Raw genomic sequence first — 13220 nt, 5'->3', positions numbered from 1 at the left:
TTCATTCCAAATTACACCTTCAGTCTTCTTAGTTTGACCAGTTTCAGATATCCTGCGTGGTATCTGAGATGCAGCTTCTTCCAAGGTATCATTACCATCTTTTCTGGCTAAGTGTTCTTCTTTTGACTGCAGAAATGTTTCATTGCTAACATCTTTCTCTGCTATTTTTGTATCAGGTTCGTGCTTCACTAATTCATAAAGTTCGCTCAACATACAGCTCAACATACAGCTCAGACATTCACAAATGCACTCATATGAAGCTACTTTGCAACCGATACTGAGAATAGCATGCCCATAGTGAATGGATTCTTAAAACTTATCCGTGTATGCAATAGACTCTCTCTCTCTCTCTCTCTCTCTCTCTCTCTCTCTCTCTGTGTGTGTGTGTGTGTACACTGACAAACATCAGCATAATCTGTAATATAAAATTAAGATTTATCTACTTGTGAACTCTAATCATAATCCAGAGCAAACAAAAAAAGTGGCTGTCTGAATATCAGTTCCCGCTTCTTCTCTTTTGCCATGCCTGGATCAGCTGACAATACAACCTGCAGTGGAACTGGCAGGAAATAGAACTGGAAGGGGTTTTCTCAGCCCACAAGGTGTATTCTCTAAAATATTTTGCTTCCTGTTACTGGAGAGATGGGTGGAGACAACCCATATCAAGGATCACATTCATCCCTACAGGAGAAACTAATTCACCAAATCTTGCTTCATCTGTTCCCTCCTACAGCAGAATCCCAGTAAATGCTTTGATTTCAACTACTACGTATCTGTTTATGTAGCTTTACATTTTCTTACCATTCAAGGCCTAACAGTGGTAAATAAGCTAAAATAACTACCAACCAGAAATCTGAGGACTTTTAGATTCTGAATTCCGACAGTGCAACAACTCCTCCTGTTCTTCCTGCAGAATATGAAGAACCTGTAAATTTGTACACAATGTATCAGATCAATGAATGTTTTATTTGTTTTAGAAGTTCACAAAATTGTGCCTATGGAAAGTATTACCGTATTTTGCGCCCCATAAGACGCTCCGGCCCATAAGACACACCTAGTTTTTTGGGGGGGAAATAAAGAAAAAAAATTTTATTTCCCCCCCCCAGGTGCGGGGCTGGAAGAACCAGGTCGGGGAACAGTGGGAAGGCACGCTCTGCCTCCCCGTTGTCCCCCGAGCTTGTGGGGCTGGCGATGGGGAGAAGTGCACCAGTCCCGGGAGGGCAGGCAGCTCTGCGCCGCCATCCCGAGCGGGGCAGGACTTAGCGCCCCGCTCGGGATGGCGGCGCAGACCTGCCTGCAGTCCCGGGACGGGAGGCAGCTCTGTGCCGCCATCCCGAGCGGGGCGGGACTTGGCGCCCCGCTCCGGATGCCGGTGCAGACCTGCCTGCAGTCCCGGGACGGCAGGCAGCTGTGTGCCGCCATCCCGAGCGGGGCGGGACTTGGCGCCCCGCTCCGGATGCCGGTGCAGACCTGCCTGCAGTCCCGGGACGGCAGGCAGCTGTGTGCCGCCATCCCGAGCGGGGCGGGACTTGGCGCCCCGCTCCGGATGCCGGTGCAGACCTGCCTGCAGTCCCGGGACGGCAGGCAGCTGTGTGCCGCCATCCCGAGCGGGGCGGGACTTGGCGCCCCGCTCCGGATGCCGGTGCAGACCTGCCTGCAGTTCCGGGACGGCAGGCAGCTGTGTGCCGCCATCCCGAGCGGGGCAGGACTTGGCGCCCCGCTCCGGGTGCCGGTGCAGACCTGCCTGCAGTGTGCCGCTCGGGATGGCGGCGCAGAGCTGCGCTGGTCCCAGGACTGCAGGCAGCTCTGCACGGCCACCGGGAGCGGGGCGGAGCTTCTCCCCCGGCTCCCGGTGGCCGGGCAGAGCTGTGCTGGTCCCAGGACCGCAGGCAGCTCTGCCCGGCCACCGGGAGCGGGGCGGAACTTAGCGCCCCGCTCCGGATGGCAGCGCAGAGCTGCGCTGGTCCCAGGACCGCAGGCAGCTCTGCACAGCCACCGGGAGCGGGGCGGAGCTTCGCCCCCGGCTCCCGGGCAGAGCTGAGCCGGTCTCCCGAGGGTTGCGCAGAGCTTCCTGAAGCCTGGAGAGCGAGAGGGGTCGGTGCACACCGACCCCCCTCGCTCTCCAGGCTTCAGCGAAAGCCTGCATTCGCCCCATAAGACGCAGGCACATTTCCCCTTCATTTTTGGAGGGGAAAAAGTGCGTCTTATGGGGCGAAAAATACGGTAATTGGTTTATTTTTGAAGTAAATATTTATATGGTATCGAATAATTTAACTGAGTAGATTTCACTAGAACCCACCACCTCTAGCCTAGTTCCATTTATTCTTAAGAAAAAGCTTCAGCTGTTTATTTATCTTCACCCCCTAAACTAGGAGTAACAGCTATCTTGAAAATAATCTATCATCTTTGAATACAGTTGTTCTTGCATAATCATTAAAAAAATATGATATGAAAATGTGCTGTTAAAAGAATGCTTCCAAAACATCTATTAAAAGCATACATTCTCAGTAATATATTACTTTGGAGAGAAGAGTGCTGACATTAAAACGTTTCTGTGAATACAGTTGCCATCCACACATAAAAAAGGGAGACCCTACATCTGCAGGTAAAAAACCCACTTAAGGAGATTGGGAATATGGAAACCTATAGCTACATATTTCATTCAGTCCAGCAAAATGCAAAGGTGCATTTCCTTGTATTCATGGAGTTACCTGTAATGTTTCATTCTCTTGAGACCTGGAACTCCTCTTCCGTGGAAGTAATGAAGGTGGATATTCAAACCTGTTTAAAGGTATTAGGTAGGCTTAATATTGATTTGTTTATCCCACTGATGAGCTAAATGCCCTGGCTGCATACCAGTTGTTGAAAACTCTTTGGGCTGGATAATGCAAAGAAAGCACCAGCCTTAACAGTCATAGAGCCAAACAAGAAGTGTAAGTAGCAACAAATTGAGTAGTCAGGGAGGTGAATAAAGGAGATGAGTTCTGGGATCAGGCTTGGCTATGAGACAGAGTCAGTTTTGGCTGCCTGAGACCTGACCTTTACAGAGAGCAGGACAAGGGGACTGTGACATTGCTCTTGCTTCTTGACTCTTGTGCAGCTTTCAATACCATTTCCCGTAGTATCCTCCTGAAATGACTCAGTGGAATGGACACTGGTATCACTGTGTTACTGGGCTTCCATTACTGCAGTCCTGAGAACAGCACCAGAAGAGTGCTTTATGAATCTCTGACAGTTATGTTATGGAGTACCCCTGGGTACAATTGTATCCCCCAGTGCTATTTAAAATCTATACAAAGCCACCAGAAGCCACATGGAGCCTGGACCTGTGCCCGGACACAGTGGTGGGACAGATGAGGGAAAGTAAGCTGAGGTTGAATCCTGCCAAGGTGGAGGCACTATAGGTGTCTGGATCCCATGTGCAATAAACTGATCAATTACGTGCCATGGATGGGGTCACACTTCAGCTGAATTAGCTGGTATGCAATTTGGGGGTGCTTTTGGATCCAGCTTTGTCAATGGAAGCCCAGGTAACCTCAGTAGTTCATGGATTAATGATTTCAAAGCTGGATTACTGCAATGCACTGTAAGTAAGTTTCACTTTTACTGACCCAGAAACTGCAGTTAATGCAGAATGCTGCAATACAGTTGCTGAAATGATTGGGATCCTATCAACATATAACACCTCTGCTCAGATATCTACACTGGCTGCCAGTTTGTTACCAGGCTAAGTTCATGGTGTCACTATTAGTATACAAACCCATAACAGTTTTGGACCACTTTACCTGTGGCATCACTTTACCCCATATACTCCCCATCAACCACTTCTATCGGCAGAACTGACACAGCACAACGTACATAACACTCATTCCGCAGTTACAAAACCACAATTTTTTGGTGTTGCAGCACCTATACTTTGTAACTCTCTACCTACTAATATCAGATAGGAGTATTGACTGTAATATTTTCAATGCCTGCTTAAAACATGTTTAGGCTAGCCTACGCAGACAAGTTGAATGATGCAATGCATTTTAATCTCCCTTTGTTTACTGATTTTAATTATCTTTTTAATGCTTTTAAATACCTGTTTTTAACTGTCTTGTACTGATAATTTTAACGTATTCTTTTTTATAACTGCTTAGAGGCTTTACTACAATCAAGCAGTATATAAAAGTTGTGAAATACAGGTGGTGACCATTTTGCATGCGTCCAATTGATGTGTGGCCTTCCATGCATGCCATTTTCTGACCCAGAAGGGGATGGAATGGGCTTACACACAATATGACTCAAAATGCAACCCCTGCACAAAGGAGTTGCCTGAACATAAAATAAACTCATTAAAAATTCCAGTGACTTGACCCAACCTAGGCAACGTGACAAGAGTAATTTTATTTAAGTAGATCCATAGCTGTGTATAGCATTGTTACCTACCTGAAAGAACGATCAATAATAGTGAATACATCTCCATGCTTTAAGTACGTAGGCTGCTGAAAAATATTTCCATTGAGTTCTGTTGGGTTTGCAGGACTTAAGTTAAACAAAGTTGCCTAAAAATAGATTTAAAAATATTCAGCTCAGTCAATTAAGAAAGGTCCAAGAGACACACAACAAATCAATACAAAAAAATAAAAATAAGAATGCATACCTCCTTATTTTCATTGACTTCGATTTTACAATGTTCTTTGGAAACCTGAGGCAGCTGAATTCTGATGTCACACTCTCTTTTCCTTTAAATATAATCATGCAGTTTTCAGATTAACATTTGTATATTACACAGAGATAAAGGGGTTTTTAATATAAAAAATGCCATAATGCTACTATTCAAATATTAGAAAAATTATAAAGACAAACTATGTAGTATTATGAAAACTGAACTTGTTTTAACTGGAAAAAAACACTAATGTTTACTGTTGGCATGCCATAAACCAGAGATGGCTAATCAATTCAGGGTCTAGAGCCACACTGGTCCAGGGTGAACCATGATATCTGCATGCCAAAGCAAGCATGCCCAAAGTGTAAATGTGTCCATGGCTAGAATTGCAGTTCGCAAGCTGCCTTCAAAAAGCTTTTATATTCTATCAATACTATTTAAAAGCCTTTTTTGATAATCTATTATTATTTATTAAATTCTGTAAAATATAAATATATACATAGGAAAGAATACATTTTATGGATCAGAACAGGGGACCTGTAGAACTGGTCGATGAAGAAATAGTATTTTTTTAATGGACAAATTGGAAGGTTGCAAAGGGAGGACACAAAAAACTTCCTGGGGAACTATATATGGCTCACAGGCTATAGGTTGGCTACCTCTGCCATAAACTTTCCCCTGCCTTCATTAAATATGCACTTGGCCACTGGTACCTATTCACGTAGATACTTGGAGAAAAGATACTCTAAACCAGAGCAACACCTGCATCCAATAAAACCCTCCAAAGATATGAAATGATAAACACAGATGTTGCCGATATCACTTGCTTATGTAAAACAGAAAGGTTGAATAACTATTGGAGTTAGTAAAGTTCAACCTTTCAGAGCAGGTTGTACAATTCAAAAATTTCTCTAAAGTTGAAAAAGAGCTCTCTCTATTGACTTTTATGTATGGTGAACTTGAAGCAGACAATCCCGAGACATTAATTCGAGAACAGCAAAGATGCTTATATCTCCAATAGCAAGTGAATGTTGCTCCTTTCATTTGACCCACTGAAAGCATGCTATTAACAATTTTTGCCCACAAAAATATTATAGCTTCACTTGAGAGTTTCAAAACTGTGAAGAAAAATTAAATTTAAACCCAAAAGTAAAGACAAATTCCTATCTACTAGCTCTCAAAAAGGTCAAATTTACACCAGTGTGCAAACCTAAAATGTGCACATTGATGCAGTGCTTAGGCATATTGACAATTTAATTGACATCTTAAGTTTTGCTGTTTTAAAGTGCAAGCAGGTACGCGCAAATCCCCAAAAGGGGCACAAAAAGGAGCAAATACGGCCCTAAAAGAGTGAAAACAGCAAAAATGGAGTCTAGCCTTTGCAAGTGCAGTCCCAGGAGCCTTTTACGCCTATGGAGAGTTGAGAGTTTAAGAAAGTAGATTTGGAGAGTGATTGTGGAGCTGGGTGGATTTCTGGCTTTTTTTCAAGCGTTTCTAGAAGTTTAACAGGTGGTTGCAGGCTTTTTCAATGGTGCCCCAATATATGTAATTTCACTTAAATATGTGGTGCCTTGGAACGTAACCTCCATGTAAATGGGAGTTTCCTGTAGCAAAGATTTTACTGTTTCCCTTTGTGAAAAGAACAGTTCAGACAATTAAATTCCAACATTCAAAATACCTTCCAATAAATAAGTCTTACCTTCCAAACAAACAAGAGTTTTTAGTCAGCGGAAAATGAGTTCCATCACTCCCATTCTTTTTAATGACAACAATTTTCCCAAAAAGTGGCATTTTCTCATCTGTAATTCCTACCTGTAAGGATTGAACATTGAGAACTCAATAAAACTTTACCTAATTAGAATATATGATGAGCACCTTTCTATTAAGACAATACACCAAGAGAATTACAATTTTCTTACACTTTTCTTAAACCCAGATTATCATGAAACTATGTAAAAGCCTCTTATCAGGTCTATAGCTACAACATATAATGCAAATTACATTATATAATACAGGAGACACATACAAGTGTACTATTTGTACACGTATACTGTTTTGCTGCTCATTAACACTAGCTGCTAAAAAAAATTCAAGTCATTTCTCAGTAACATGATCAAAGTCATAGACGTACAAGTAATTTGAACAAGACATCTTTAAAATTAATGAATGTATTATGGCATTAGCTTTCATGGAATACAGTGCACTTCATCAGATGCACAGAGTGAGATCCTCAACTGTCAAAATATTGCACACATGGGTGCTGTTGGGGTGGATGGGTATAATGTGGCCAGAAAGAATGCAGGGAAAATAGAGACAGTGAAAATTACATAAATAACAATGATAGTTCACAGAATCAGTTGTGAATAATAGATATCCTGGCATTTGTATGCCAATTAACTTGTATGTTTTGTTAACATTTCATTTAGTACTACAATATGTTTACATAGAGCTGCCCTTGAAGCTAGTTCAGAAGTTCCAATTGGTGCAAAAATGCTCCCACCTCACTATTCAGTATCAAAACTGGATACAATATTGTGACAGCACTCTTGAAACAGTTGTGCTGGTTACGTGTTTGCCCAATTTAAGGTGCTCACTTTAGTGTATTGTCCTGCATGGCCTGGATACTTAAAAGAGCACCTTTCCCCATTATATGCCAGCCTGTGCTTTGAGATCTGACAGAAAGGTCCTTCTTATAGTTCTATTTAAAACCAAGACGCAAACAACAAGACGGTAAGAAGAGCCTGCTGGATCAGGCCTTCAGGCCTATTGACAACCTAATCTAGCATCCTGTTATCACAGTGGCCACCCAGATGCCTGTGGGAAACCCACAAAATGGACTTGAGAACAACAGCACCATCCCATTCTGTGGTTTCCAACATCCTGCTTCTGGAAAGGACTCATGTTATGGCTTCTGTGTTATGGCTCCCCGATTACAGAATTGCCTTCCACTAGAAATACGTTGGTCCTCTTTGCTGGTGTCTTTATGTCATTTACTCTGCTTGGCATTTGGAGGTCAACTGCTCCTACTGTTGCTGAGTTATAAGAGGTGTTATATTGGTAGTTTAATGATGGATGTTCTACCGTTTTTTATTATGAATTGTATACAGTGCTCAAAATTAACCAGGCACTAGGCATTTCCACCATCTGGAAGTGCATGTCTGGGGATCCTTGGATCTAGACTGTTTTCATACAGTAACACTCCATCCTGTAGAATTCTATTGGTTATATTTTATCTACACAATTGGGAATGAATTTCTGGAAACAAAATGCTTCTCAGACTGCAGCCTGAGCAGGAGCAGTTACCATTAATAAAAAGAAGTTGGAATAAGCCAATACACATGTGGACTTTTCTTCTTCAAGTTCTCAAAGCTCCAGGTTGTCATTTGAACTATCCAGATGTTTAACTGATCACAGCCCATTGTTTGAAAAATAAAACTTTAGAGCTGTCTTGCCAAAAATATATATCCGAATTTCTAACACAAATTGTATACCATCTTAGCAACTTCATTTAAATTAATTAAAAAACATATTTGCCTTACTTCAGCCCACAAGTGAAAAAAGGAAACTCTTGATATATAGTTTCACATTGCAAGTCTGAATAAAGTATTCTTATTACAGGATGGCCAGTTTGTTATCATTTACAATGTCCTGGGAGACTGGAATTGCCCCCCAACAGTTTTTTAATATTGTAATTTCTGATGAGATTAAATTTATTCTTCTGCATAGCAACTGGCCTATTTGTAGTATGTATGCAATAATCCACTAACAATGCTCTTAATCATTCTACATATAAAGTTATTCTAGTCCTCTTAATCAATTCCAATAATTTGTCAGTGAAAGTCTGTCATGTACATGAGCAGTTTAACTTGAATCCATAGGACACTGAAACCACATGTCTCCTCCTCATGTGAATCACTAATTGATTTCCAGGTACTGTACTATACAGATATATAAATGCATCTATTTTACTGTCTACCCCATACAGTACTGTCAAAGCAATAACGTTTACAATCTGTATACCGTATTTTTCGCACTATAGGACGCACTTTTCCCCCTCCAAAAATGAAGGGGAAATGTGTGTGCGTCCTATGGTGCGAATGCAGGCTTTCGCTGAAGCCTGGAGAGCGAGAGGGGTCGGTGCGCACCGACCCCTCTCGCTCTCCAGGCTTCAGGAGAGCCCCACCGCCAGCCCCACAAGCTCGGGGGACAGAGGGAGAGGCGCAGCGCGCCCTTCCCGCTGTCCCCCGACTTGGTTAGAAGGCTGGCGGGGGGGAGCCTGCTCCTCCCCGTCGCCAGCCCCGCAAACTCGGGGGACAGCGGGAGAGGCGCAGCGCGCCCTTCCCGCTGTCCCCCGACTTGGTTAGAAGGCTGGCGGGGGGGGAGCCTGCTCCTCCCCGTCGCCAGCCCCGCAAACTCGGGGGACAGCGGGAGAGGCGCAGCGCGCCTTTGCCGCTGTCCCCCGACTTGTCTAGAAGGCTGGCGGGGGGAGAAGCCTGCTCCTCCCCGTCGCCAGCCCCGCAAACTCGGGAGACAGCGGCAGGGGCGCAGCGCGCCTTTGCCGCTGTCCCCCGACTTGTCTAGAAGGCTGGCGGGGGGAGAAGCCTGCTCCTCCCCGTCGCCAGCCCCGCAAACTCGGGGGACAGCGGGAGAGGCGCAGCGCGCCTTTGCCGCTGTCCCCCAACTTGGCTAGAAGGCTGGCGGGGGGAGAAGCCTGCTCCTCCCCGTCGCCAGCCCCGCAAACTCGGGAGACAGCGGCAGGGGCGCAGCGCGCCCTTCCCGCTGTCCCCCAACTTGGCTAGAAGGCTGGCGGGGGGGGAGCCTGGTTTTGCGGGAGGCGGGGGAATCCCCCCGCCTCCCAGGAAAGCCAGGAGAAGCCGTGCAGCCCTTTTAAAAGGCGCGCGGCTTCTGCCGGTTTTGCGGGAGGTGGGGGAATCCCCCCGCATCCCAGGAAAGCCAGGAGAAGCCGTGCAGCCCTTTTAAAAGGCGCGCGGCTTCTGCCGGTTTTGCGGGAGGTGGGGGAATCCCCCCGCCTCCCAGTAAAGCCAGGAAAGCGCTGTGCAGCCCCTCCGCCAAGGAGAGGCTGCACGGGGCTAAAGGGGAAGCCAAAACAGCGAGCGGGATCCATCCCGCTCGCTGCCTTGGCTTCCTCCATAGCTGCGCGCAACCCCTCTGCCAAGGAGAGGCTGCACGGGGCTATGGATTCTTTAGCCCCACGCAGCCTCTCCCGGGAGGGAGAGGCTGCACGGGGCTAGGGGAAGCCAAAACAGCAAGCGGGATCCATCCCGCTCGCTGCCTTGGCTTGATCCATAGCTGCACGCAACCCCTCGGGCAGGGAGAGGTTGTGTGCAGCCTGTACGCTGCTCTTTGGGGCTGCGGGGGGAAAAAAAGATTTTTTTTCTTGAATTCCCCCCCTAAAAACTGGGTGCGCCCTATGGTCCGGTGCGCCCTATGGTGCGAAAAATACGGTACATAATAGAGGAGCTGTACAAATCAGCAACTACACTTTCACACAAACAGTTGTACTTACAATGAGACAGCCTGCTTTTTGTGAAACAGCTTCATCTGCATACACAACTGGAATAATAGTCTGGCTTTGCAACTATTTTGTTCCATGTTTCCACCTCATGTGATTGGTTTACTAACAAGTACATTTCCTTCAGAAACATTTTCGTTTTTAAAAAACCCCAGAAACTTTAGGATGGTAACTGTAGATACATTAATGTGTGGTATGGATACCAACATAGTTACAATATTTTTATACAGTACCACAGCAAAGAGGCAGGTGGCACCTTTTTAAAAGTAGAAATACCGTGTTCTGTAGAAAGCTCATTTAATTTAAAATGGTCTCAACAGAATTACATGAAGCAAAAAAGTTTCAGAAGAATAAGCAACAAAGACATTGAAAAGTCAGGTGTGCTGGGATTGCCAACTCAGTTATGCAATTGTTCCCAAAAGATATAATCAAACAAGGTAAATCAGATGTAGCCAACGAAGTGCCCCCTCCCCAAACTGTTCTACAAATCCCATCATGCCAGACTATGCTGGCTGAGGCTGATGGGAGTTGTAGTCCGACTACGAATATTTATTCTGTGCAAAGCCACCCTGCAGCGTTTTGCTGGAACCCGATTTTCCATAAGAGAGATCCTCTGTGGATGCAGCGCGCTCCGGAAAGGCGAGAAAGGCGCGCTTTTCAAACATACCTCGCGACTAGTCTTGTGGAGATGCCCCGTTCCCCACAAAACAGTGGTCTAATGCGAGGGGAAACGACCTATTCGCAGCTCTCACCACCAAGTTAGCCAGGCCTGTGCTGTGAACAGTGCCGGATTTACGTATAAGCTAAACAAGCTATAGTTTAGGGTCCCACTCTTTTGGGGCCCCCCAAAAAATTTAAAGGGGAAATAACTGGATGTACATTTCCAAACTAAAAGATAAAAAAAGGGTCTGCATAAAAGGCGGATCTATACGGATCCTCATGGATCCTCCACTTTTTAAAAAATAATTCCAACAAATGCAGTGTCAAATCACACCTAGAAGGCACGCCTACAAACTGGACTATAAAAAACGTGGATCCAACACTTTGCCACGCTGCAGTACCATAAAAACATGGATCCGTGGGACGGATCCTCATGAATTCATATGATTTTTATATTGAAACAAAATAAAAACACCATGCTTCTGTAGACCACATCTTAGTCTGTAGGAGGAACCAAAAAAATCACGCATCCACTGTTTCGTGGTGCCGCAATGGCGCAAAAACATGGTTAAAAAACACGGATCCTCATGAATCCTCATGATTTTTGCACTAGATCAGCCCAAACTCACTTTCAAATTACACATCATGTCCAGGGGCACAACATCCACCACAGAAATCACGGATCCATGGCTTCCTGGCCATACCGTGGCCCAAACGTGGTTTTCAAGAACAGATCCTCATGGATCCTCACACTTTTTGCATTGGACCAACCCAAACTCACTGTCAAATCACACATCATTCCCAGGGGCACAGCCTACACCACAAAAAACTCAGATCCACGCCTGCCTGACCACGCCCTGGCCCAAAAACGTGGTTCCGAAGCACGGATCCTCATGAATCCTTATGATTTTTGCACTAGATCAACCCAAAGTCACCATCAGATCAAACATCATGGCCATGGGCACAGCATCCACCACAAAAACCACGGATCCACGGCTTCCTGGCCACTCCATGGCCCAAAAACGTGGTTTTGAAGCACAGATCCTCATGGATCCTCACGCTTTTTGCATCGGGCCACCCCAAACACACCGTCAAATCACACATCATGTCCAGAGGCACAGCCTGCACCACAAAAATCACGGATCCAAGGCTTCCTGACCATACCGTGGCCCAAAAACGTGGTTTTGAAGCACGGATCCTCATGGGTCCTCATGCTTTTTGCATTGGGCCAACCCAAACTCACCGTCAAATCACACACCATGTCCAGGGGCAGCGCCTGCACCACAGAAAACTCGGATCCACGGCTTCCTTGCCACTCCAAGGCCCAAAAACGTGGTTCCGAAGCACGGATCCTCATGGATCCTCACGCTTTTTGCATTGGGCCACCCCAAACTCACCGTCAAATCACACATCATTCCCAGGGGCACAGCCTACACCACAAAAACTCGGATCCACGGCTTCCTGGCCACTCCATGGCCCAAAAACGTGGTTCCGAAGCACGGATCCTCATGGATCCTCACTCTTTTTGCATTTGGCCAACCCAAACTCACTGTCAAATCACACATCATGTCCAGGGGCACAGCCTGCACCACAAAAAACTCGGATCCACGGCTTCCTGGCCAATCCAAGGCCCAAAAACGTGGTTTTGAAGCACGGATCCTCATGGATCCTCACGCTTTTTGCATTGGGCCAACCCAAACTCACCGTCAAATCACACATCATTTCCAGGGGCACAGCCTGCACCACAAAAAACTCAGATCCACGGCTTCCTGGCCAATCCAAGGCCCAAAAACGTGGTTCCGAAGCACGGATCCTCATGAATCCTTATGATTTTTGCACTAGATCAACCCAAAGTCACCATCAGATCAAACATCATGGCCATGGGCACAGCATCCACCACAAAAACCACGGATCCACGGCTTCCTGGTCACCCCATGGCCCAAAAACGTGGTTTTGAAGCACGGATCCTCATGGATCCTCACGCTTTTTGCATTGGGCCAACCCAAACTCACTGTCAAATCACACATCATGTCCAGGGGCACAGCTTACACCACAAAAAACTCGGATCCACGGCTTCCTGGCCACTCCATGGCCCAAAAACGTGGTTTTGAAGCACGGATCCTCATGGATCCTGACTCCTTTTGCATTGGGCCACCCCAAACTCACCATCAAATCACACATCATGTCCAGGGGCACTGCCTGCACCACAAAAAACTCGGATCCACAGCTTCCTGGCAATGCCATGGCCCAAAAACTTGGTTTTCAAGCACGGATCCTCATGGATCCTCACACTTTTTGCATTGGGCCACCCCAAACTCACCGTCAAATCACACATCATTCCCAGGGGCACAGCCTGCACCACAAAAAACTTGGATC

General features: G+C 45.8%; 1 protein-coding gene across 1 annotated transcript; it reads right to left on the bottom strand.

The window, feature by feature from the left end:
- Window positions 1–838: 838 nt before the first annotated feature.
- Window positions 839–10878, bottom strand: LOC308579565 (proliferation marker protein Ki-67-like; the record flags this gene model as incomplete). Its single annotated transcript, XM_081214124.1, has 6 exons — window positions 10852–10878; window positions 6351–6463; window positions 4646–4727; window positions 4432–4547; window positions 2712–2781; window positions 839–925 (listed from the first exon to the last, which is right to left on the bottom strand). Exons 2-6 carry the CDS (start codon window positions 6440–6442, stop codon window positions 839–841), a joined length of 447 nt encoding a protein of 148 aa, XP_081070250.1. The 5' UTR covers window positions 6443–6463; window positions 10852–10878.
- Window positions 10879–13220: the final 2342 nt, after the last annotated feature.

The sequence above is a fragment of the Podarcis bocagei genome (genome assembly GCF_964188305.1).
Source record: "Podarcis bocagei genome assembly, contig: HAP1_SCAFFOLD_208, whole genome shotgun sequence".
NCBI classification, from domain to species: domain Eukaryota; kingdom Metazoa; phylum Chordata; class Lepidosauria; order Squamata; family Lacertidae; genus Podarcis; species Podarcis bocagei.
This window is presented reverse-complemented; position numbering and strand designations above follow the sequence as displayed.